The sequence below is a fragment of the Astatotilapia calliptera genome, chromosome 7 (genome assembly GCF_900246225.1).
Source record: "Astatotilapia calliptera chromosome 7, fAstCal1.2, whole genome shotgun sequence".
NCBI classification, from domain to species: domain Eukaryota; kingdom Metazoa; phylum Chordata; class Actinopteri; order Cichliformes; family Cichlidae; genus Astatotilapia; species Astatotilapia calliptera.
The window spans coordinates 54,442,163-54,468,890 of NC_039308.1; the positions used below are offsets into that span (position 1 = coordinate 54,442,163).

Below are 26,728 nucleotides of genomic sequence, written 5' to 3' on the forward strand. Positions count from 1 at the left end.
TTTTAAGATTCCAGCAGGCTTGTAAAACTTCTTGGTTTCTCTGCATACATTCCAGTATCACTGTGGTGGTTTTCAGCGTGCTCCATCCCTGGTCACTTATAACAACGGCCATTGTGAGACAAGCTGGCTGCGGAGATGTGAGACCATCAGCCAACGATGATGTGCTGCAGTAGAAACACCTCTGAAAGGACGACCTAGCTGCTACCGAGCAGTTTCCTGATTTCCTCCTACACTGTCCTCTATGAAACCATCTCCTCCCAGTTCCCATTACCGGGGCTCCTTAGGACCTCAAGGACATCTGGTTCACTTGAGCTGGCTTGTCTAAAAATCCAGTGATGTACGTGGTACTGGAGACGCTACTGAAATATAAACATCATTTATCTGCTGAGATATTTAAATAACCCACAGTCAGAATAAACAGTGAATTGACAGCTTATTTTCTGCTTCTAAAAGCTGAGCACAGCAGAGATGTTTCTTCTTTTATATTAAGTGCTCCCAGACTGACTGCGAAATGTGTTTCTCAGCCTTCGGCCCATAAGGCTAAAGCCAAACAAAACCTTACACTACATCTTGGTATAACATATAATATTATCCATTACTTTATTATGATTTCTATTTTCTAAAAAAATAAGACTGAGAAATCTCAAGTGGTATTGGTATCAGTGTGCTTTTTAAAGAGGACCTATTATTCCCATTCCCAGCTCCAGTTTCAGTCTTGAACTCTGCTAGAGTAGCTTTGCTTGATTCACAGTTCATAAAAATAACTTTTCCTTATATTTGTCTTTGGTCCATCCCCTTGCTTCCTCTCTCTGAAACAAGCTTGTGCACATGCTGGTGTCTTTTTTTGAAATATAAGCCATGCTTAATATGCGTATCAACCAGTTTAACTATATATGTATGTATTATATATATATATAAATATATGTGTGTGTCTGTGTGTGCCCGGATAGGTCCTCTTTAGGATACAGTAAAAAATACATTATAGAGAACTAGTGATTATAAAGATCTAACAGACCAAGCACAGAGAATTATTATGCGAATACTTTATTATCAATGTGTGAATGGTGTTAGCTTTTTGTCTGGATATTAATAGTATATGAAAACTATACACCAAATCCAGGCTGCTGATCCTAATTTTGCTGTATAATTTCTCAAGTTGGTATTGAAAGATTCTTTTATATATATATATATATATATATATATATATATATATATATGTATATATATATATATATATATATATATATATATATATATATATATATATATATATATATATATATATATATATATATATATATATATATATATGTACACATATATATATATATATATGCCAAAGTGCATTTTCCGTTTTTTTCCACTTGTCCATATACACATTGCACCATACATAAATAGTTACATTGTAAAAATGACTCCGTATTTACAAGTATAATATATATTTCATATAATATATAAAACTTTATATTAAATCTAGGTAGATGATATTTGGGATAGTTTGTGGGGTCCATCTGTGTTATCTGTGGTTGTTGAGGAGGATCTCCAGCCAGCAGGGGCAGGAGGTGATGAACTGTCTTGAGTAGCAGGGGCCCCAGCCCTTAGCAAAGCTGATGCGCACACTGTTAGGGTCATAGGGTCCATCCAGGAGGTCAGCCTCTGTCGTGTGCCTCAGAAGGAACGAGCGCTCATAGTCAAACACCTTGATGGAGTAGCCTGGCATCACCTTCCGCACCACCAGAGTTCTGCTGTTGGGCACATCCAGAGTTGGGGAGTTGACAAATATAGGGTGCTCGCTGCGGTTATACGCCCAAACGCCATCAGGCTCTTTGCTGAGGAGTATGCCGTAGCCAATTTTGCCTCTTGTACGCTGAACAGTGCTGCTGCGATGTTCCAGGTTGAGCTGGCCCAGGCAGAAGCCGGTGCCCTGAGGTAGATCATAGAAGATGCTGACGGAGTGCTCATACACTGTGTAGAGGCGACCCACACGTGTCCGGTGCTCCCAGTATGCCACATTACACCAGTGGCTCTGCTTAGGGGCATCAGGTGACATACTGGCATCTAGAAGAGACAGAGAAATGTCCATTACACAAAACATAAACAAATGTAAACAGGGCTAATAAAAAGGATGGGTTGAGTTTTAAGGGATTAACTATCCCTTTTTATTGTTCAGAGCAGATGGCCACACTATAAATACTGAAGCAGGCACTGTATTGAAATTTAAGCCTTGTATAAATACCGCTGCTTGGACTTCTGTCACACACACATACACACAAACACACACACACCACCGCAACTATACATATCCTGGGGGTGGAGGGTGTAGCGAGGTCAGTGCAGCCAAAGACCTGCACTTCCACCCTCTACCTCAAGAGGGCACTGTAGGGATTAAACACTGACCACACTACAGAGCTGCTGGTCACACATGAACTTCCAAAACAAATTCTGTTTACTTAAATGAAATCCAGATTACACTCAAGTGTTCCCCTCTGAACGCCTTAAAACTATAAAATCTAGAGAGTGGAATAGAGGACACGGTTATAACGTAGAAAAAATGTTTTGCACATTTTAATAACTTTTGAAAATTTCTTTTTAGCAATGGAAGCAAACCTGGCATCTTAAGACTAAACATCTCCGTCCACTAAATCAGCTTCTTAATTCAGTTTTCATGGCTGCAGTCTGTGAAATCTTTTCAGTGACAGACCTCAGCACTCCAAAGTGAATTACTGCTCCCAAGGTAGACTTCGATCTTCACCATACCGAAGAGAAACACACATACTCACTCACACACACACACACACACACACACTGCTGACTACTTTCAGAAGCTGCTCAAAGCTGTCTTACATTTATATTACTCATAAAATCTGTGGTACAAGGAGAGGACAGGGCTCGATGGATGAGAAAGAAAAAGAATGGAAGACAAACAGTTCCAGTTTTTCACATCCTGGAGACTTACTGTTCTCTTTGTCATAGCTAAAACGAGTCAAAGGTGACGTTATTAGTGCCATGCACTTTGGTTTCATTCTGATTATAACTTTATTTTTGTTGTAAGCATTTTTGTCACGAGCTGTGGCTGAGCTTGAGGCATGAATCTGTGTGCAGGTCCCTCACTACATATATACAGCCGTTATGTGACGGCAGAGAGTAACACCTGGTTTATGGTTGCAGTTGTCGCCCTCACAAACAACAGCGCAGATGCTGGTCTTTGGTGCTGTTTTGGCTTGTCCTGCCCACGCGATTTTTGTAACCTGGCGGACGTGGCTGGGTTGAACACCCAACTGTGCTTTACTTCCATTTCAATGATATATCAGTCGAGGAGTTTAGAGATTTCCAGATTACAGAGAACAAGATGCTGCAACAGCTTGAAAAAGATGAGACTCGGGGAAAAAAATCTAGACTGAATCAAGTCTGGTGCACTTCAAGCTGCAGTTAAAACAATGACAGGGTGACATCATAGTTGTCATGCAACATAATCAATGTGGTTTTAGACTGCTGCAACAGCTGGAGAAGATAAGACTTTCTGCAGAAAGCTAACCTCTCTGATCAGCGTTGACATACTCATTTCTATTTTCATAAAGCAGCAGTGCTTCTGAAGTGTAGGACAAGATTGCAGCGAGCCAAGTGCGCCTCAAGCACATGTATGAACATTTTTACATCTGTCCTGACGTCACAGTACGTGCAAGCAATGACCAATGTGTCAACCATAACCGTGGTTTTAAGGAGCCTCTTTCTCCTCTTCCCTCGTCTTCCTCACATTCCACAAGAGTGGGGGTGACGGTAGAGGGCCAGGCAGGGGGTCCCCCTCCCCCTCCAGCCAGCTCTTCCCCTGCTGTGGGCCCAGGGACGGCATTCAGCTCCCTGACAACTTAGCACAAGCCCGTGACCCGCTGACCCCCCAGCCTTCATGCTATCAGCTCCCATTAACTCACACACAGAGTGATGCCATTATTTTGCTTCAGAGAGTCTATTGGCACAGAGGATTTAAAGCCTGGGCCTGTGGCCCCATTCCTTTCAGTCTCTCTGCTCTCAGGGCTTAATGACCGCCCGCCCCATTAACAAACGCCTTTAAGGTGGAGCATCACAGATCCACACCGCAACAAAATGCCTTGTTCACCTCCCACCCAACTAAATCTTTCTGCTGAGTGACCCATACTAGTAAAGTTTATACAAAGATTAGCAAAAACGTTGACCAGACTTGCACAGAGAAAACGCCTGCTGGTTCGAGGCTCTCTGTGTTATGGAGGGGGAAGAAAAGAGCGAGTGAGTGGGGAAGTGTGGAGGTGGGGGGAAGCTGCAGACAGGCTCTCTGTGTGTTTGCGCACACACTGATGGCTTAAATGACCCCCTCTCTTCAGGGGCCCCAACATGCATGTGCCATTAGTAAATTCCACACTCCAGCTCCTCCACTCTGAGCTCAACATTTACTGCAGCACCGCTCGGCCACACAAAGAACTCAGCTCCAACTAGTTTACGGCCGTCCATTGTCTCAAATCAAATGGAACCCAGACATCAAGGTAAACTCACTTTGAAACTGTGCACAGAAACACGAAAGACCAAATGGCTACTGTCTCCTTCTCTTTGGATGGAAAGAACAAAGCAAAAACAATCTGGTCAATGATATCTAGTTTTCGCACATAGCGTGGTGCAAAGATAGTCAGTTGGACTATGAGGACCAGGAAGAGGAATAAGCAGGACAAAGGTTAAAAATGTATTTAATGCTAAGCTTGAGCCTGACGGAAGACAGCAAGCACAGAAAGAGCTGTGCTTTTTCCTGTTGCTCTGTTGTGTCTACGTGTGCTTTTGCACACGTGCCTGTTTGGACTAGGGGAGAAAAAACAGCATACATGCTTATGTTTTTGTCCTAAATTTGCTTGTTACGGATAAACGAGCACGTCTGCCATAACCTGATTAAATTTTACGGTGCTTTTCTTGTGCAGAAACACTACTAGCCTGTTCTATCACACCCGTGCGATTTATTGAGTGTCATGACATTTTTACAAAGCTCCATTTTCCTCAAAACATGCTACAATGTCAAGATGGCATTTTCAGATTTACATGTTTGGATGTTCTGCAAATGTTTTTCTACAAAACTGATATAAGAGTAAGAAGGAGGATTTAATTAGTAGTATCTGGTCATAAAATTATGTAGATACATGCCAGACCAAGACTCAGACCAAACCTAAAAATTCAGACATCAGAGAGGCAGTTCAGTGGAGGTGAAATGAATGGTTGTGCCTCCCTCCCCTTTAGCCACAGCATGGACACCCAACTCTCTCAGGCTCCATGTTGGCCTGCATGAGGTTCTGCTCTGGGTGGAGCCATGATGGCTGGGAGCAATTACAAGTGCTCTGCATCCATTTAACCCTGCCACCTTTTAACAGCTCCGTTTACCCATTAGAATAGTAGCTCATGTTATTATTGTTATTTTATTCTCAAAAGCCTCTCCTCTTAGTGTCAGTCTCAGAGTCAATAGATGCCGAAACAGCATGGACGCCACACTTCCTGTTCCTGCAGCCAGAGGCAATGAGCTAAGCATATGATGGAGCTGATCAATTTTAAAGTCTTACATAACCAGGCTCACATCAAAAAAAAAGTAGAGATCCATAAATCTGTGGTATTTGATCTCTAAACGTTTCCATGGCCAACAGGAAACACAGTATGTGGAATAAAGCATCTAGTCTGGTGTTGTAGAAATATGATAAGAACAGGCTGTGTTTGGTTTTCCTTTAGGCAAACAGATTTGAAATGTAGCAAACCAACTATCACATTTTAGGGAATTAAGTGTAGCTGAGGACACCTGTATCCACATATACTTCACTTAGAGGTACAGTGACACACAGTAAACAGCACTATCTAAGAACTGCTACTCCCACAGCCAGAATTCAGTGTGTTTGATTTCCATAACAAGATGTGATCTCCATGGAGACGATGAGGAAAATGTTGATTTTTCTGTTTCCCTGTGGCCTCTCCGATTGGACAAATTCCGAGTGTCAAATGCAGGGCATCAGATCTGTCAATAAACACGGACTTATATCAGTTCTTTTGAAGTTAGGAGGCTAAAAGTTACGCATGCTCATTTGAACGCAAAAAGAAGTGAAGTGTCAGCTACATGTTGTCCAAGCAAAATGTGTTTTTATTTCTTTGTGATGGAGAAAAGAATGGGAGAAGTAGTCAAACTGAAAAAATACAAAAGTATTAGCAAAATGTGCTAAAAGGCAACCAAACCTGCCGCTGTGGTTGTAACAATGCAGGTGACTATGATGGTGATAAGCAAACACAGCAAACATGGATGACATATTTATTATGTTATAACAGAAGACAAACATGCCATTGAAAAAGCCCTTAAGTACACCTGTGTTAAACATAATTTGCCCAAGCCTCTTCCACAGATTTACATCTGGAAAAAAAACAGGGGGCGAGCAGATCACCCTGCTTGCTACGAGTTCCCTGCACTCCAGGGCGAGTCTGGATAATTACTGTTAAGTACACAAAAATGAGGGCTTGAAAGTTTCAATGGCAATCCTTGATGATCATCCAGTAATGCTTTTAAAGACAGCATGAAAAGGGAAGGGAGAAAAAAAAAGGGCAGAGGGAGCAGCAGAAAAGAGCTGCCCTGGGGTAAACACTGCTCCGCAGCCTTGGAGTGAGATGAATGGGAGGCCGAGTGTCAGGGACAGGCAGACAAACAACAGCTTCCCCTCCGCGCTAACATCTCCCCACCAAGCTCCAGGGCCACCCCCATTATACTTTATCTGTCCTAATCCGGAGCGGCTAGCAGAGATGCACTCATTCCTCTGCAACTTTGCTGAACAGGAAAAGAAAAACACTGTTGCCAGACTTTTTATGCAGCACAGTTGAAGGGAGGAGAGGAGCAAGCTCTCATTCTGTTCCAAGGATTAGATTCCCCTCCAGCTATTAGACTCTAGTGGTGAACTGATAGACTCTAGACTTGTGGTGGAAAGCAAGCACTGAGGACTGTGTGTGCATGTGTGAAAATTTACAATTCTTTCTTATTGTGCTTTCCTGCCCCATCACCCCACACATTTGTCTGATTTCTTTTGTAACTAAACAACAAATTCATGGCTTTAATTCTGTGGGCAATAGCTTCCACAGGCTGACTATAACCCCGGAGCAGGCCACATTTAGGCTGGCGTCTGGGCTATCACTGCCATCAAAGTCGGCTTTATCAGACAGATATGCTAACTGGAGCTGCTCCTACATGTCTATGGATTTTTCTCCCTGAGGTCTGGCCTTTCTCTGCTGAGAGAGAACAAGTGATATAGACACAGCGATATATATGCTGGGGACACACACACACATGCTGTGGGAGCCCAGGAAACTGAATCCAATCACCAAACCTTTCTGGTCACAACGGGAATGCTTTACATTGTCATCCGCTTCCTCCTCACTTTCCCTCTGTTTCTGTTTTGGGATGACCCCACGAGGGAGGAAAAGTGCTGCACCCTTGATAGCAGATAACTAACAGAATCCATAAATTAAATCAATAAACAACAGTGGGTGTAGGAAGCTAAGGAGGCTAATACGAAGGAGCCATCTGGGCGCGTCAGTGAGGCTGCTGGTTTGAGAGAAAAAGGCTCCATTTTTTTTTTCAAGGGAAGAAAATGTGCTGCTCATTTCCTCCAAGTTTCCTCCAAAGCTCTGCAATGTGTCAGAGACATAGAGCACAAGCGATGGTGGTGATCCAAGTGAGGCCTTCAAGAGCCTTTCAGGGTTCGTAAAAGCTCTGTAAAAACTGTGGGGGATATTTGCGAATATGTCATATCTACAGGCAGCCTCAAAGGCCAGCCGAGTCCGAGTGAGCATCGAAAGCAAAGCGCTCAGCCAACATCCTGCTGGGTGGCTGCGCTCTTTCACCTCCCCATACAACCTATCTTTTTGCGTGTGTGTCTTGTTTGTGTGTGCACAAGTGTGAATGTGTTTGTTTGCTAGTGTGCGAGGGAGGTTCGAGCCAAGTAGGCTGGAGCGACTGAGTGGAGAAGACCCTGCACATTCCTGAACCCCCCCCCCCTCGTTGTGCCTCCTAACTTGCTACTCTGGTTAGGAGTGAGGGGGGTGAGGAGCAGTGAGAAGGTGACTTTCATTTGGTTAATCCTCAGCAGTGACATCACGTGTGAAGTCAAAAAGTTTCGGGTGCGTGGCTTGAAACATGCACAAACTTTCTTCTGGGAAAACCGAGATTCCATATCGGAAGGAGAAAAGCGACTTTAGCTAGGCTATGGAATCAAGCTATGATGAAGGCCTGGTTTCAAATGAGCAGTAACAAGGAGCTCTATTATTTCGAGTTATGTTAGTCTGACTAATTTAAGTCGAAAGGTAGGTATTTGGTTTCCACCGGGCCGGGAGGTGGAGCAGCTATGATGGACACGCTTGCCGTTCAAACAATGGTTTTCTATTGATTGACCCAGTGGATCAGAGTCTGTGAGGAGAATGTGTTCTGTCAGGATAATGTGGCACCAGAGTTTCTGTTTCAATCACAACACTTGCTTGGGTGTAACCCACACTGCTCCACCGCGGGCATCCAGACACCGGCTCCCAAAACAAAGACAACTGCCCCCCCCCCCCCCACCCGACCTCATCTCCGATAAGTCAGCCCGTTCACAACAAGCAAGACATTCATTAAAAATGCAGGAGTGAACATTTCCAATAATTCACAAAGTCCTTCCCTGTCAACATCTGCAAAAAATCTTGAAACTAAAGGGAATGGCAGGATTTCATTAAGTAAATTATGTGTTGGCAGTCACAGAGAGGGGAAGAGGGGGAAGCTACAGCCAGACTTCTAATCTAAACCGTACCCTGAAATGCGACAGGCTGACTGCACGTACTGAGCCACACCGCCAAGGCTTTAGAAATGCACACAAATAAAAGATAAGTTAAACACACGACAAAAGTAAATACAGTTTTCCCCGGGGAACATAATAAATGAGAGTTTTCACATAAGCCTGTTTACAACTTGTAACAACTACTACTTGCAAAACTTGATCTCACAATACAATCTACTTTGTCAAGTTGTACTCAACAATAAAGGTTTTCTTGTCAGATATAAAACGGCATCAGTTTTCAGGAACAAGATGAAAGGCTCCAAATTATGTCTATCATACTTGGCCGTATGTTAAGACAAGGTAATGGAATGAAGATATAGCTCCAGTAGACTCCAGTAGACCATGTTCAAGATAAGGAAAGAGGCCAAATAAAAGAAAAAATCCAAGCGCTCTATCTCAGTTTACATGCAGAGAGAAAATTAACCAGTTCCTTGAAGCACTAGGAGTTTACTGTTTAGCAATACACAATAAGCTATCTTTTCCCTCCAGCAGCAAGAGTCTCGTGTAGAGATGTCAACTGACATGGGCCCCTACAGTTAATCCACAGAGCATTCTCAAAGCTCAAAGAATGTGCTGGCTATTCTGAGTTTTAAAAATACTGACGGCTATAGGTTTAGGCACAACTGTCAATGCTCCTCTGGGGAGGACTGGGGGGGGTTAAATCTATTTTTGCTTGCAATCAGGCCACAGGCTGGCCTAAATCATAGCCGGCCTTGGCCTGTGTCTGGATTTATAATTGTGGGTGAAATGGTCAGAAAATAAAAACAGCATCCACAACTGGCACCTCCTTCGCTACTCTATGCCAGTTGTGGACGCAAGACTAGCTCATTTACGGAGCCCAGCTCGAATGGAAGTATTGTTCCCCCTCTCAGCTTTGAGGGGAGGCACACTAAAATGCTAAACTAACAGTTGGGCATTCCATACATTTTTAATGGCATTGCACACTCTTTATTTGTTGCTCTAACCCTTTGCCCCGAGCTGAATGAATGGCCCTATTGGTGGAGAGTGGTGCTGCGCTGCAGTGTGAAGGGAGTGAGGATGGCAACGGCAGGCCTCCCTGTGCACATGTCAAGATTAGCTCACTCACTTTATTTGCTAAGGTAGAATATGGGGCAAAAAAGAAAATTATAGCACACCGAGCAAACCTCCTGTTATTTCTACTGACTGTACTTTCTGTGTGGTAAGGCCTAAAAAGAAACACAGTCCACTCTGTAAATCAAATGACAAGTACAGCACTGTGAGCCTAGAGGCTCGGTCAGGTACGAGGATATAGATTTATCTGGGAGTCCTTTAGTTAAGTTAATCAAACACCCAGCAGCAATGGCACCATACTGGCTTGCCAAACCGAGACAGTTAAATACTAAGCTCAGCAGGCTAGTTTCTGTTGACATGTAAGGGGTTTCAGGCCTCTCCAAGGACTGCTTTAGATTAGCAGGGCTTTCACTTTGCACGTAGAGGTCACATTACCTCACCGCATCTAGGGCCTGTGTTGGTAATACCAGAGGTGTGGACTCGAGTCACATGACTTGGACTCGAGTCAGACTCGAGTCATTAATTTTATGACTTTAGACTTGACTTGAAAAAATGTTCTAAGACTTGTGACTTGACTTGGACTTTTACACCAATGACCTGGGACTTGAATTGGACTTGAACCGGTTTACTTGAAAAGACTTAATATTTTACCCCAAATATAAAATTTAACATGCATATTATATAGAGATTGAAAATGTGACGTCATTCAAATTCAAATTTTATTTGTCACACACACACAACCATACACAGTATGACACATTCACGGGTAGAACCGCAAAGGATTCTGGGAACTCGTGGCAAGCGGTACTAGCGCACGCAGACTTTCAATTAAAATCAGTCACACAGCGATAAAAAGAAACACAAAAATGTCAAGAAGCCGTTGTATTATTAACTGCAATAGCCGGTCGCATGACAGCCACGGGAAGCCGACGGGTAAAGAGATCGGTTGTTATCGGATTACGTCGTTGAAGAGAAATTGTTCGAGCCATGTTTCCGAAGTAACAAAGACGCGACGGGTGGCCTGGATTGCAGCCATTCAAAGACCAAATATAACGTCCCAGAACACTCCAGCTCACAGGTTAGTCTGCTCCAAGCATTTACATGAAGGTCAGTCTGCTGTTGTAGTTAATGCGTCATTTTTCTTAACATAATTGGTGATATAGGTTACAAGCAAGTCTGAACAGAAATTGTCGCTTCTTTGTTTATTGTGCATAAATAGTGAATTGTCCTGACACAATATTGCGTTTCGCTTCTGTTATTATGGTACATTGACAAAAACATATACTTTTATTCACAGGATAAAACAGTTGTTTTGTATCACTAATTGTCCAGTACGATTAAAGCATCCAATATTATTGTCACTGCTACATTTCTGTGATGCTACCAGAAATTATTTCCACTGCTAATTAATTACCATTGAGCTCAAAGGTCCTATTAATAAACTGTTAACGAATGTGTATTTATGACGACGATTTGTGAGACTGGTAAACTTATGATACGTACGATGGTCTTTACTTTCTACACGGTGCATTTCAAGGTCCTGCACCCATCCGTCGGTAAACTGTACCTGGGCTTGTTGCAGTGACCTGAAGTTACTAAACTTCATGAGTGTATGCACTCACTCCAAGAACCGTATAATTATAAATATGCATATAAATATGCTATGATGAGATAGCTGACTTCATCTAACTAGCAAATGTTTTCCAGGCTACGTTGGTGATGCAGTTTTTTTTAAAAAATGATATTTAAAAAAAAAAATCATTTATTTATGTATGATATTTTTGTCATGCGATTTTAAAGCCGGTCCTACAACCACATCCAAGAATAACATGCAGCTTATCTCAGAACTGTCGGTGAAAATTATTCTTGGAGCTAGGTTTAATTGAGCTGCATTTTAAAGAGGTGCAATTTCACAATTTGTGTATATTTTCTAAGTTCACTATTTTATCATGTGTTGAGAAAAACACAGATTTAAAAATTACATGGTCTAATATTTACATTTAGCATAACTGCAACATTATTTTTTCGTTTTTTTTTAAAAGACTTGAAAGGACTTGAAATTCAAAATTTCAGACTTGTGACTTGACTCGGACTTTTACACCAGTGACTTGAGACTCGACTCTGACTTGCCTGACATTACTTTAGACTTGACTTGAGGATAAAGACTTGAGACTTACTTGAGACTTGCAAAACAATGACTTGGTCCCACCTCTGGGTAATACTAACTGAAAATCAGCTCTCAAAACAAATGAGTATTTGAACAAAAGCTCAACAAAGAGTAAACTAATTTCTGAATTGCTGCGATAACTGAAGAAAATAAAAAGGTGCTTACTTCAAACTAGGGCTGCCACAAACGATTATTTTGATAGTCGACTAGTCACCGATTATTTATGCGATTAGTCGACTAATCAGATCATCATCCACTGGACGTAAAACTACAGCTTATTGCACCAGCAGCATCTGCTCTTATATAACTATCATTAGCTTACAGCTTTAAGTGTTTAAGGTCTGTGCTAACTAAAAATAAAGACAAGATGATAGTTTATTCAATTTTAATGAAATTTGCAGATTGTTTCGGTAAAGTTTAATAAACTCCTTGCTATCTAAAATATAACAGGACACCGGAGTATATTCTCCAGCATCTCACACTTCTGATAATCAGCTGTCTGCTTGACGTTTATTCAGCTGTGTAAAAACTATAACTTTAATCTCAGCCAAACCGATTTACTCAGGAACAAATAAAATACTAAAAAAAAAGCCAAACAATAACATTTTTAATTTATCTAAGTGACTCATATATATTTAACCTGAGTAGCGAAAGATGGCGGTGGGTTTGAAAACAATTTGCCGGGAGTCCGGTGTTCTCACGGCGCTAGTGACCTAGCCCCCGGCTAGCTATCGAGCTAGTGGGTAACAGACGTCTCCGAAAACGTCGGAGCGCTTTTGAAAATATGTGGTGTCCTGATAAACTGAGCAGATATTTGAGGTTTACACAGCTACATTCTCGCCTGAAAATATGTTAAACGTTTATTTTGTGACCCAGAAAGAATAATAAGAGTAATATTAAAACTAACTAGCTACCGCCATTGTTGGAAACTAAGCTGGGCCGCGCTATGAATTCTGGGACACAGCTGCTTCTTCTTCTTCGGGGTTTAACGGCAGCTGGCATCCTTGTACATGCTGTGCTGCCATCTTCTGTTTCAGTCCGTTATTACACTCTTAAATCCTGCTATTATTCCTGCGTCTTTTGCGATCTTACAAAGCTTCAAACGACACGTCGACTATTAAATCAGTCGTCGACGATTTTGATAGTCGACGTAATCGTGACTAGTCGACAAATCGTGGTAGCCCTACTTCAAACTCCTATTTCTTCTGCAGAACACAGTAAGCCTACACATGGAAGATTTATTCCCTATAAACTGAAGTCTTCCTTTAAATGCCTCAAATAAGGTCAAAAAGGTCAAAAAGCTGTAAACGAAAAGGTAGAAACATTAGTATACAATTGCCAAAACAGTTTCTTTTGCACATAAGAGAAACAATAATATCATATGCACAATGACCCCTCTGGAAATGCAAAAACGTCTGTTGGACTCTACTGAGAATCCTCGCTGTCATGACTCAAGCCAGAAAAAGTTGAAAGCAAATTTCTGACACACCACGGTCTAACAATGCTGAGAAAGGGAAAATGAAAAATGGCCTTATCGCTCTTATCAATGGCTCTTTTTTTCTGTGTGTATGAGTGTTACGTAAGGGGAAACGGAAGCCAGCTTCCCAGGACAGGAACGGATACTTGAGACGAGGACTGTGGGTACAGGCCCTACACCGCTGCACAGAGAATAGAGCACCAGACCCTTCAGGATGTATAGCTATAACCCTGCTCCACCTCCCCCAAGCCTAAAATGGGACTCTGCAAACTGGACAAGACAAACGGGTGAGGAGAGCCCCCTCATGTCCCCTGAGATGCTGGCCTTCTCTTCAACATTCCTCAGTCTCTCCCCACTGTCAAAGGGGCAATTCACCGCCCTGCAGTGCTACAAAACCCAGGCAGCTTTTTAAAACAGGATGTTTGTATGAGGCCTCCTTCCCCTCAAATAAACAATCCGCAAAACCTGATTTCGGGAGGCAGGGTGGAAGCACTCGAGTCACATTATTTCCACATCCCGTATCCTGGAGCATTTGGGCTCCTGAGGGAGTGTGGGCGGCCAGGCGCTGGGAAGGCTCTGGGCTGCGGTGGAAACCTGAGGCCATGAGCCAGGCTGCAAGGGGAGATGAGCCGGAGCTGTATCAGTCTGGGGTCTTTAGGATGGAGGAAGGGGCTCATGCCTCGATGAGGGAGGGGGACATCGCTAACATGCTGATGCAGCAGACCATATGCCAGACCATACCTCTGTCAGGGTCCTGCTGCTACACCGAGAAGGCCAGATGTCTTATATACAGCGTGTGCAAATGATAGAGATGCAAGATGACAGTTATTTATATTCAAAAACAATAAGCCTATATGATGGCACTAGGGGTTACAATTAGGCTAGAGAGAGAAAAAAAAGCCAATTCAAAGTTAACAGTGGGGACAAAATGGTTTGTGTCCTGTTAATTACCTCTTTTTACTTTGTTTGCCCTTTGTTTTTATTTTTTCCTTTCACTCGCCGGCTCGCTTTACGCACCAAATCTACTTGGTTAGGTTTTTTGCATAGTTGGCGAATTTTATACGATGATGAGATTGGAGTAATAAACTTGTCTAAATATTGCCATAAGCCCAGAGTGTCACAAGACAGACACCAAAGGATGCCAGCGGCTTTGACAAAATGGCAGTTTCCGACACCCTCTGATAAGAGCGGGCTGGTACAGTAGACATGCCTTTTAATTTATTTAATTTCTGTTTAATTAGATCCTAGCACAAGGGGAATCACATGCCTTCGAAGTCAGATCAACAGGAATGTGTCCAGTCTAATCTGCTCTAATCAAGAGATGCATCACATGCCTTGATTAGACTGTCTAATTATTCCACGCATTTCCACTGTCTGACGCAGACAGAGTGACTGGTTTGATGTTTAGCGCTCGCCTTCTCGTGAAACCAGCTCCGATAAGAACAATTTAATGCGCTTAGCTTATACATGTGAATGCAAAATAGATATCTGTTGCCTCATATCAGTGAGACAAAAGATATCTATCTACCAACTGCTTCGTTCCGCCAGAAAGAAATAGCAGAGTGGACCTGAGACAGCGATTGTCTGCAGACAAGACATCTAGACAGCACTGGTCTTTCCACCAGAGACAGGCTGGCAGACACAGAGGAGCAATCTATGATTATTGTGTGGGAACCGTGACTACTTGCTTATGCCCTCTTTCCTTCAGCAGCAACTTTCAGTCATTGCTTCCCTCCTCCTACTTCCCTTCACTCAAAAGGGAAGAAAAGAGAAAAATCATTTTTTAAAAAGGACCCTTCTCACTACACATGTCTTCTGGTCACTTAACCACTATAATCTGAGAGAGTCCAACCAGTCACACCAGTGATGTCGGCTCAGAGCAGCATGACCCTTTATAAATTGTCTTACATGGATAAATCCCGGTGGCTTAATTGAGGACACCCCTCCAGTGGCTGATGAATATAGGCAGACTGGAGCCATTGTCTTAAAACAGGCTCAAACAAAGGAAAGTTCTGCATCACTCCTTGTACATAAATAGTACAGATGCTGTTATAACTACATGTAGTCACAATTACTCAGAAAAAAAGCCAACAGCCAAAATAAAAAAAAATGTATCCTTGGCGACTGAAATAAGTACCAGTGCAAAAATATCTCACATTTATGGCTGCTCAGAACAGCAATATAATGAAGCAGTGACAAGCATAAAGAGCCCCCAATGTCAGAGACAATGTGACTGACATAATAAAGTCGATGCGTAGAAACCCCCCCTCAGACAGTCATACAGGAAGCAATGAGATCTGCATCAAAGGGCTGTGTACCGATGTCCACACAACGAGGCCCAGGCAGTGAGGAAGCATGTGCAGGCAGAATGTGAGAGGCAGCACTACACACTCACAAAGCATTAAGCTACATTATCTACTAAAAAGCTGGACCCAGTCATGATGTGAACTGACATCACCGCCACTTTTAAATAAATCCTGCAAACAGTACAAATGTCTGTGCACATATAGGATCAGGAGGTATGAATATTACACACATTCTTCCTCCCCACACTCCCAACCGATCGTTGCAGATGGCTGCCCCTTCCTGAGCCTAGTTCTGCTGGTGGTTTCTTCCCGATGAAAGGGAGTTTTTCCTTCCCGCTGTCGCCAAAGTGCTTGCTCATATGGGGGTTCGTACGATTGTTGGGCTTTTCCCTGTTTCTGTATCATTGTAGTGTCTTTACCTTACAATATCAAGTGCCTTGAGGCAACTGTTGCTGTGATTTGGTGCTATATAAATAAAACTGACCTTGAATACAACATTGTGCACATGGAGAAGCTTTTGAAAAACATTTTAGCATAGTGCACAACTGCACAAACTAACCAAAGGGATCAGGTGAATGTATCTGAACTGTAACTGTAACTCTGCAACAGGAACTTTACGATATAGATCGTACTGGTTTAATGGAATATTTACAAACACTAAATAATCTGAAGTAGAAGGAGTATACCTATTCAAATTGATCTGAATATATTCTGTAAAGTGGCAGAACAAGCTTATCTACCACACCAACCAGTTCCGATCTGTTTCTGTGCCATTGTGTGACGCAAAAGAATGCTCGGCGGGTATTTCTGTAGCCCAGGGCTGCAAACTCTAGTCGACTATTTGACTGCACCCCACCCAGCCAGTGCCCCCCAGACTTGCTTTTAAGAGGTTTACTTGTTCCTGCATGAGGGGTGGAGTCTGGATCCCACACAACTCTGGTTACACACAGACACTCTCTCTACCTAAGCTGGCGGGGGATTCACAAGGAAAGTCATCTCCAGGTCAGCAGCATGTTACACAGAGGATAACATGACAACATGCATTGCAGGTTTTATGTTAAATCAGACCTACTGTATGCAGGCTTTATATGGAGGCCTTCAAGCTTGTGGTGTTACGATGAAATAGAGCTTATTCACGATGGAGTTTCTATATCGTTGACAAGATGCTGATGTTTATTCTACATGGAAATGCTTTTGTATCTGAAACCTCTTAGTATAGAAAAACTCTCTGCTGGGCCCTGGTCATTCTCTTTCCTGAGTTCATTTTGCAAAGTTTATCACAGTCATTGCAGAATGATCTGGCCTGGCCTGCAAAAACAGTTGGAAGAAACCAAAGCCTAGCATGTCTAGATCCTCCCTCACCAGAGTCTCTGAGGAATTGTGGTGCGCGCTCTGACAAGCCCCTCATTTGTTGACTCAGGGAGTGTCGCCAGGCCATGCTGAGGTGGTGACAGCCTGTGCGCTGGGGAGGAGGGGGCCTTCGCTGACTGAATGCTTCAGTGCCAGGTAGCCATGTCAACTTCTCAGTGTCCTGGCCTCTGAGCCATGGCAGACCCCTTAACAGGAAATGCAATTCCCTGCAAGCCCCCAAAATCAGAGGTCTGACTCCCTGTCCACATGACACTGCGCATGCTGGCTAGAACCCTAGTACGAAAGGGGGAGGCATGCTCACTGTGGGCCATGAGAAAGGAGAGTTTCATTTCACATCAGAGGACAGGGCAGTTTCTGCTCGCCTCCTTTGGTGTGGCCCCATTCACAGGAGCAACTCCATTTCCGTGAACCCACCCCTCCCTGCAGCCCATTTACAGCCAGGCTGGAGGTTGGATAGGGTTGTATGTGTGTCTGTGCACATGCATGTGGACAACTACGTGTGCTTGTGTGTGTTTCTGAGCAAGCTTGGATCTTATTACAGTTTGATCCCACTCAAATATTTCTGAAAGAAAAACAGAGGAGGGGAGGCCAGCTCTGAAGCCAATGCACACGCCCCACTGAACCGCTGCACTGCTCACAATGAAACCTTTATCTTTAAAGCTTGGACTGTTTGAAATGGTCCTTAATGAGAAAGAATAAAATACACCATCAAAATGAAACCTCCCCCTCACACACTCAATTTTGTGCAGAGAACAGCACTGAATTGTCGTTAAAGTACACTCCAGACACATTTTTTCCAGCTAGACTCAATTTAACCATTTCAAAGCCATAAAAACAGGATGATGCCACACTCAAAGCTCCCCTGATTTATTACAGTGGAAATATTACAGTTTACCAATGCAAGTGTATGCATTTAGCTTCATATATTCAGATGCAGACAACTGTGCAAAAAACATGGGCAACCACAGGCAAACGCATCAGCATGAAAGACGCTCTTGTTTACAACTAAATGATGATCTTTATTACTCAAACTACCAATTTCAAATATAGTTCGGGGAAGAAAGCAAAGTGCCTAATCTATTTATAATTGATCTTTACCACACGGATCACTTCATCTAACAGAAAGTGTTAGAATCAATCAGAGTAATAAGTGCTAGTGAGAGCTGATGTGCCACTACTTCAAACAGCAGTTCACACATATATTAAGAAGTAAGTCAGGAAGGAAATATAGCTGAAATCACAACCTAAATCCATGTATGCACAAACATCCAGACAACTTCTGACCACCCATAATCAGCAACCGTATTTAACATCACACCAGTATTTACACACTGGCACTTCATGCATTTTAACTCTACTAATCAATTTGGGAAACTGGTAAAAAAAAAAAAAAACATGTCAAAACTGCTCATTTGTCCACTGTAGGTAAAACAAAAACACGTACCTGAAAATTCCCCTGGTGTGATGTTTGGTGAGCTGGCTGCCTCGGTTTCAGTGTAAGACAATGTGGAGTCTGACAGATCTGTGGGGAATAAGGCAGAAATCAACCCCTGATCTACTAACAACGCAGGCAAGTAATCCATATTCTTACTTATCATCAGCCAGAGACACTCAGTGGTGTAGTCTCTGAGTAGTACATACAGTACAGCTGCAAACAGCATTGCTCAAACATTCATTTAGTAATACAAAAAAGAATTCTGAGAAGTCTTTCTTTTTAAATCTTGTTCATAATTAGCTAATAAGCTAATACAACAGCAGAAACCCTGCATTTGTAGACAGTCAGTTTCTCTGTATTACAGCATATTTGACTGATTTTGAGGAGAGCGCTGAGATTAACAGTAAAAAGCTCAGGACCGAAATTAGTCAGACCCCAAAGTCAGTGATTAGTAACATTATCCTTTGGCCTTTGTGCCCTCCAATAAGCATTAAAGGTAGTCTCACAATCTCCTGACAACTCTCTTTATGAATTTTATCCTGCATCTCATGTGCAAATGCTTCCAGCTCACTAATATTTGTTTTTCATGCTGCCACCGCTTTCTTTAAATCCCGCACAAAGCTTGATTTATAGGCCAGCGTGGAGTCTAAGACACAGTGGGCGATGTCATTGTTTGCATTTGTACTCGTGTGCTGGTATGTCTGCACTGTTCTGCCACTCAGAGATAATAAATATTTAACAACAATTACTTTAACTGAAATGAAGGTAAGAGAGAAGACATTAAAACTGATCAAGTTTATACACAGTTTGTCCGAGCTGTGAAAATGGCGAAACAGCACATGTAAACACTGGAAGAGTACTAGCTGTTGCATTAGTATTGTGAGCTGGATACAATTACAGCCTAGTACACTTTGTGTAACAGTTATTAACCATGTGCTAATCAATACACTGTGTTTACATGGCGCATTACTACTACGGGGCCTGCATCACCATGACACATAGTTATTTCTGTGTTAGGCCGTGGCGTAGGGTCTTATGACACTGAATGCAGTATTATAAATGAAATTTAAAACTGCAAATCAGATTTAAACTTAAAGACACTTAAAAAACACTCAAGCTTTAATTCCTTGGAAGTCCACTGCACTGAGTGAGGGACTCATCTCCATGTTGTATTTTCTATGTGTTGCCCTTCATACACCGAACATCGTACAGCCCCAGGTTAGTCTTCTGTTAAACCACTGCTTGCTTTAATAAAATGAAATAATTTATTCTTTCTCTTCGCAGGGAAGAGAGCTAAAGCACCTACATAGATATATTTGTGTCTGCTAATGAAACACTATGAGCGCGTTAAAATTGAATTACCAAAAGATTAACTGCATTTTGAACCAATTCAGTGACGTTAAAGATTTGTTAAGTAATTCAAAAACAGCAATATTAGAGATGGGTTGAATCATTTTGACATGACCGTAATAAATAAGGCCAATGCGATTATATCATTCAATTCAATCAACTCATTCAAAGGAATTTGAAGCAATTCTTGATCATCAATAAAAAAAACAAAACAAAACAACCCATGCAAATACACACTGAGCAGGGTTGAATTATATGGGCCGGCCACACCTCTATCTGCCTGGCTCTAGCTGATATGCTGACATTATGCCACAAGCTGGCACAGGTCTCATCTCAAAGCTACCATGTAAATTGCCAGTCATGGTGCCCTGTTACAGCCATTACAATTCTCCGCATTACTCTATTTGTGCTTCTTCCTGTTAAAACAGCGACTGACCGTGCTATTTCCAATTTACAGGCTCCGATGGTCTTTAATTCGTATTATTTTTATTAATACAAAAATCATTAGACATCAGTCATAACGATTCTTCAGCACTCCCAAACAGAGAAAGTGCAAGTGCTAATAGCAGGATTCAGATGAAGATGAGGAACTGAGGCGCAACAGAGTTCAACTGTGTTTGTCACTCACCCAGTGGCTTGTGTTCTTCATTAGGGGAAAGCCTTGAATAAGGAGGTGGGGGTGACTCTGTAACACAAAACAGTAATGTCAATAACCTTATAAAGGGAAAAAAAAGGAAGGTAAAACATAAGGTTAAGTCAGTCGTGAGAAAATATGGATTTGTGGAGCTAGGTTTCAGAAGATCTAACATTTGCGACACAGCATTTGTATTTTAAGCACTAATTTGATGTAAGAAAGATGTTTTAGGGGGTGAAAACCTCTGACGCTGGTGAAAATGTTTAGAGGCCGGTAACTGTAAGGTTTTGCGTAGACTATACTTTACACAGGCATACACATATAATGATCTAGTATTTAGATAATGTTCTAGTATCAAAGATCTATCCAGACGTTATATTCTGTGTGAAGTCATGCTGCGCTTTTTGTTTTCAGTAAAAGCAAGAAACATAGCTCACATACACAGCTCAAGTCAAGCCACAAGAGAAGCTTCAACACACAACATTTCAGAGGAAACGGCAGATTGCACCTTGACTCTTACAGCTCTGTGTCTGCGCTACAAAATAAATTCATTTTCTTCAAACGCTAGTTAAAAAGCTAATAAACCAATGCGAAACACTCCCTTCATTTGTCTCTGTTACTTGAGGAGATATTATTAAAGCTGAGCAGTCTTTAATATGACCACAGACTAACCCTAACTTTTAGTTAGTGTTTTAATAAATACGAGTAAATCTCTTTTTAACTTAATTCTGTTCAACGCCTTGACTTTTTCTTTTTCCAATAAAAAGGTGAAACGAAGAAAGTAACTTGCACAAGAAGAAGGAAAGCACAAAGGAAAGAAAACTTTGCGAGCACACAGTGACCTCGCCTACAGGGAAAATGGGAAGGAGAAAAGCATAATAGCAGTGGGTCCTTTAAGAGTGGCGGCAGTAATTGCCAGGATCTGAACTCAGTCACTCAGATACACAGCTAGTCAGTCTGGCGCCAGTAGTATGCAAACTGTATATTATCACCACTCCTTCACCTAAATAGCATGAGGGGACCTCCTCAGGACAAAAGGGCTTTTAAAGCGCAACTTGAAACTGATCTCATTCGAAAAGTATAATGCCTGGCGAAATAAAAGGGAAAAGTTTTTTGTCCACTTCAATCTCAGCTCACTGCTTCACATTTTATAAAGTTTTATTCCTTAAAATCCCGTGTGTAAAACTTTGAACAGTATTATAGTTTTAGATAAATCTTAAGTAGGCTGAGCTACAGTTATGTTTTTAGCTTAGTTTTTACAAAAGGGCTGACTTCTTTTACACTAAAACCTGTTTGTTTTACTGAGTTTCATTCCTGTAAAAACCCTGTTTTTTACATTCCCGTCTACAAACACTGTCAAAACCCGGTGATTAAGGTCTTGATTCAAAGCCCCCCCCCCCCCACCCCTTGTGAATAGTGTGAAAGAAATACCAGCTCTATTGGGCCACGCATGAGCGCATGTGAGCTATGTCTACTACAAGCCTTAGTCCCAATTTGGGGTACGTGCCTCTTTCCCTGTTCTTATAATTCATCTTGGTAGTTTCAGTGGGGGCAAAAAAATAAGAAAGAAGAAAAATCCCACAGCACAGGCGGAACAAATATCACACTCTTGTCTATCAAACTGATCTTTTTCAAACCAATAAACAGTAAGGTTTGTCAGCAAACTTGAGGTTACATATATTGGTTCTGATTGATTTGGACAGCGTGTTAGGAAACCAGAGCCAAAATCCACATCAGTTTCCCCCATTTGCTCAATATGAATTCTGATATTGTTAAACTTGTGACTTTGAAGTGCTTGTCACAGCCAGCTGGCTCTAGTAAACATGGATGTTATGGAAAATCCTCCTCCTGTGCCAGTGAAGGGACAGAAATACTAACGCTTGCATCTTTACACATGATACCAGGCGTTGTCACTGGGTCAGCGGGGTCGAGTGGCCCTGCGTTTAAGGTTTTTCAAATCGTAGACCCCGTCCACTGCCAAAATCTAATGCGTTTAATAGAGGTCAGGGAGGTTCTGCCATAGATAACTGATTGATTGTGGAAATAAAGCTTAATCTCCAGCACACGCCACTTAAAGTGACATACAGCAGCGAGGCTGTACCTCTGAGTAACTCTAAACAGCCACATACATGTCATACACAAAAAGTCAAAACAGAGGTACTGGCAGTCACTCTGAAGGCACCGACTTGCTCAGACACACTACACAGTACACACAGTACTGTATACATGGACAGTGGAACAAACAAACAAACTCCCCTTTATTGGAAACTTGATGTCACAGGCCACTGAAGTGAGCTCTGCAACAACAGAGCTGTTCAAATTTGACATTCTGGGTCAAAACTGACAGGCACAATAAACCGCTGAAAAATTTGTGCAGATCCTGGCGTGTTTTCAACACACGCTCTGCACAAATATAATAAAATTACCCAAGGTATCATCTAAGTAATCTGCCCCACATTTATGCTTTGTCAAATCTTCGTGCATGTCCCTTTGCTCGCACTTATTATTATTGCTCACCTTGCAGTAAAGATGGCTTTGGTAATCATTAACTGTTTAATCAAATGGCCAACCTTTCTCTATCACAGGGTATGAAACCAAGCCAAACAACAGGACAAATAAGGCAGTGTGACAGAAAAATTTCCAAGGCCCTTTGATGCCCACCCCTAAATAATGCTGGTTTCTGCTTGTAACTCTAACACGATCTGCCTTTAAATCAAATGGAAAATGTTTGAAAGTTAAATGAAATTGTTGCAATTAAAGAAAAGACGCAATATTGTGCAGTAAAGGTGTGTCAAAGTGAAAATACAGAGACAACTTTGAGGAACGTTTTCATGCAAAACAAGTGCAGATGCCCAAATGCTTAGTGCTTTGTTGTCATTTAAGCTATTGCAGGCCTCTGTGGTACAACATGCATGCAGTTTGTGTGGCAGACTCTTTTACCTGGCCCACAGAGTCGACTGTAGTGATAGGGGTTGCAGCATACTGTTGGACTGTCCGGGGCCCCAAAGCTCCTACACTCACAGAGCGGTTTGAGCTGGGCAGAGTGCTGGAGGTCAGACCAGCGGTACAGTTTACACACAAGCAGCTGAGGGGATGCCACATGGCCGCCGAATCTCAGCTCTGTCCGTGAAACCATAACACAGTCGCTCGGCATCCCTCCTCTGGACTCCACCGCTTCTAGTAAGGTATCCAGCGCTTTTTCCTTGAGCCGTTTTAAAAGAGCGTATGTGGCTGATTTCAGTTCTTGCTCTAATACCGTGCGTGGCATCACCTCCTGCGCCTCCGGAGAGTCGCTCTCTCCTGGTCCAAGGTTCCTCAGCCCGAAGTGACACGACCCCGGACCCCTGGTGCCCTGAGCCGTCTCTGCACCCCTAAGCTCGGAGTGGTCCTGGTCTTTAAATAAGCAGCACGTCACCGTCCTGCATTCGCTGTCCTGTAGCGAGCGGGGGCTGCCCTGCTCCTGGGCACACGCGGCACCCCCATCCTGGTCCGATGTGACCCTCAAGTCGCTGCTCTCCACGGGGCACACACCCCCTATGTCCAAGACAAGAGACCCGCTAGGGGTCATCGGTCTGAACTCCGTTTTGGGAATTTTCTCTGGGTTGTAGCTGAACAGATCGTCCCTACAGCCCTCACCAGATTTGCCAATTCCATCTTCTCCTTCTTTATCTGGGATCAAACGGCTTCTCCACAGTCGCCGCACAAGACCTGAGCGTTTCGTCCTGAACATACGACAACTTGAAAATCTATAAGGATTTTTTTATTATTACTCTTGTACGGATATCCTAATATTAAAGACACTTCTCCGGTCGTTGCAAAACATTAATGACGGTGAAATGCCGTGCAGTGCATGCACAGCCAAGTGACGAGCATTGGTGGCAAAACCGCAACATTAGAATTAAGGAGATTTTGTTGCATCTACAACAGCAAAACCGAGCAACAAATGCACTGCAGCATTCCGATCAAAAGGCATGAATTCAGCCGATTATACTGTAAATAAACAAGCTATGAAACTGTGACTTATTCTCCTGGATCGCTGTGGAATGGACTGTTTACAGCCTTTTTTTTTCTTACAAGCAAATAAAAAAATAATCTGAACACATGAAAACATATAGTGATATACTCTATAATATAATCCAAAGCCAACAGCCTCCAAAGCAAGACGACAACTCGCTGCCTCAAACAGTTCCCGACTTTTAGCGACCCCAGTTCTACTTTCTACACCGGCACGTAGAGCATGAGGTACTTCGATGCGTTTTAATCCAAAGAAAATGCAGCGCAAAGTCAGGATCCTTGCCCTCTTCTCGAGATGTCAGTGCACTTCTTCTCTTTTTAAAATCCAAACAAAACGTCCATGCGTGCTGAAATGAGCTTTACGAAGCCGATCGATCCGGGGCTGAGTAGAGCTCCTGCTTCTCTGCTCAGATCTAAACCAAACTGCAGCCCAGATCCCGTTCTTTCTCCGTTTCTCGCTCTTTTTCTTTCTGCCCCCCTCCTCTCTCTTCCTCACACACACACTCACACACACACATACACGGGGCCCCCGAGGAGAGCGGTGGAGCCATTGGCTGACTACCATCATGTGCTAGTCTAGACACTTTGGCGGCTGAGCTGCACTGATTGTTGCGCAAACAAGGTTTCAAGTTTCTTAACTCTTAAAGGCGAAACACCCATCTCTCTTTTTAAGTTAAAGTTACAAAAACTTATTCACACCCACTGCACTTAGTATGTAAAGTTTTTACAGAAAGCAAAAACAAACAATTGAGAAACTCATATGCACCAATATGTGCTTTTTATTTCTCCGCTGAAAAGTCTGATTATTTTCATTGTTTATTTTGTTTTCTACTTCATTTTTTTTTATTGAGCCACAAACATGGAATTTAACTAGAAATTTTTAGACAATAATCTAATAAAGTTTATGAGATTATGAAGAGTGAAGACAAAGCATCAACATAGCATAAAAGAAATAAGACAAAAATAATGATGCTGACACTCATCTTTCAGTCTGTCCTCACCTAAACAGACATGAGTAAATAATAAAACTACAAGAACATGGAAAGCCTGCAATTGCATTTACATAGGATGACAGATAGGACGATTTTGCATTAGATCTAATCTTTGACCCATTGACCTCATTAGGAATTTTTTCTTACTGAAAATACAGTTTTTCTGCAGTTTTGTGATGACATCACATGCATTGCCTTGCTGGGTGGGAATAAATGCAGTGCTGATCACAGTAAATTCACACATGATGAAGTTTTAGCTTTGATTCAAAGCACCAAAACGCTCCAAATTTAAACTAGTAGTTTAAGTATTTAAATATGTAAGAATTGTGTTAAGTTAGAAACATTATTACATATAGAAATTACACATTATATTGGGCTCAGGGCCATGTAGCTGGTTTTCTGGCTGCGTTGTGTTCAGATCAACACAACTTTAGGATATTTTTGGTCTTTAAGTATGCCTGAAGTCTAGAACCCACGGACCTCACCGAACACTGTGTGTCATGTCTTGAGATGCTCTCCCAGGACTTGATTGTGGGTCTTTATGCATTCAGTTTTGTCCCCAGTAAATGACAAAGACCAGGTGACTGAATTGGCCATTGAAGAGTATCCAATTTCTTTGCCTCAAGAAACTCTTGGGTTGCATTTGCAGTATGGTTTGGGTTGTTTTCTGACTTTCTGACCCAGTCTTCTTGATCTTTAGTGTAACCAGTGGTTTACACCTTGGTGTAAAAACTCTGGATATCCATTTATGAAGTTGTTTCTTGATTGTAGACTTTGACAGTGATACTCTCACCTCCTCAAGAGTGTTCTCACCTTAGATGTGTTAGATGTTATGAAGTTGTTTTCCTTAATCAAGAACATGGACACAGCAACAGGGTTTCGGTGTAGCCGAGATGGGCACTGCATACTTTCTTTTGAATACCTTACCCACCTTGTTGATTTGGATACTCCTAGAGTTTTTTCTGAGTCGCTGATAATCTTACTTCAGTTTTCAGGGTTCATTATCTTGCATTGGCATCTCTTTGGGCCTCATATTGAGAATTTCAGTGAAAAGCTACCAAATCCAGTTTCAGCACTTGGAATCAACTGCAGATCTTTTTATCTGCTTAA

The 26,728-nt window shown here is 42.2% G+C and overlaps 1 protein-coding gene across 1 annotated transcript; it reads right to left on the reverse strand.

Moving 5' to 3' along the window:
• Positions 1 to 1,341: 1,341 nt before the first annotated feature.
• Positions 1,342 to 25,134, reverse strand: smad6b (SMAD family member 6b). The gene is made up of 4 exons (XM_026175822.1): positions 23,553 to 25,134; positions 20,607 to 20,663; positions 18,638 to 18,715; positions 1,342 to 2,058 (listed from the first exon to the last, which is right to left on the reverse strand). Exons 1-4 carry the CDS (start codon positions 24,340 to 24,342, stop codon positions 1,517 to 1,519), a joined length of 1,467 nt encoding a protein of 488 aa, XP_026031607.1. The 5' UTR covers positions 24,343 to 25,134; the 3' UTR covers positions 1,342 to 1,516.
• Between the last annotated feature and the right edge of the window lie 1,594 nt (positions 25,135 to 26,728).

What these genes read in the sequence shown, in the direction of transcription:
- smad6b (XM_026175822.1), bottom strand. Translation starts at nt 24,342, where the DNA reads ATGTTCAGGACGAAACGCTCAGGTCTTGTGCGGCGACTGTGGAGAAGC. An exon ending in CAGTCGACTCTGTGGGCCAG is followed by an intron (nt 20,664 to 23,552) that starts GTAAAAGAGTCT and finishes TTTGTGTTACAG; the next exon opens with AGTCACCCCCACCTCCTTAT. An exon ending in TGAAGAACACAAGCCACTGG is followed by an intron (nt 18,716 to 20,606) that starts GTGAGTGACAAA and finishes TATTCCCCACAG; the next exon opens with ATCTGTCAGACTCCACATTG.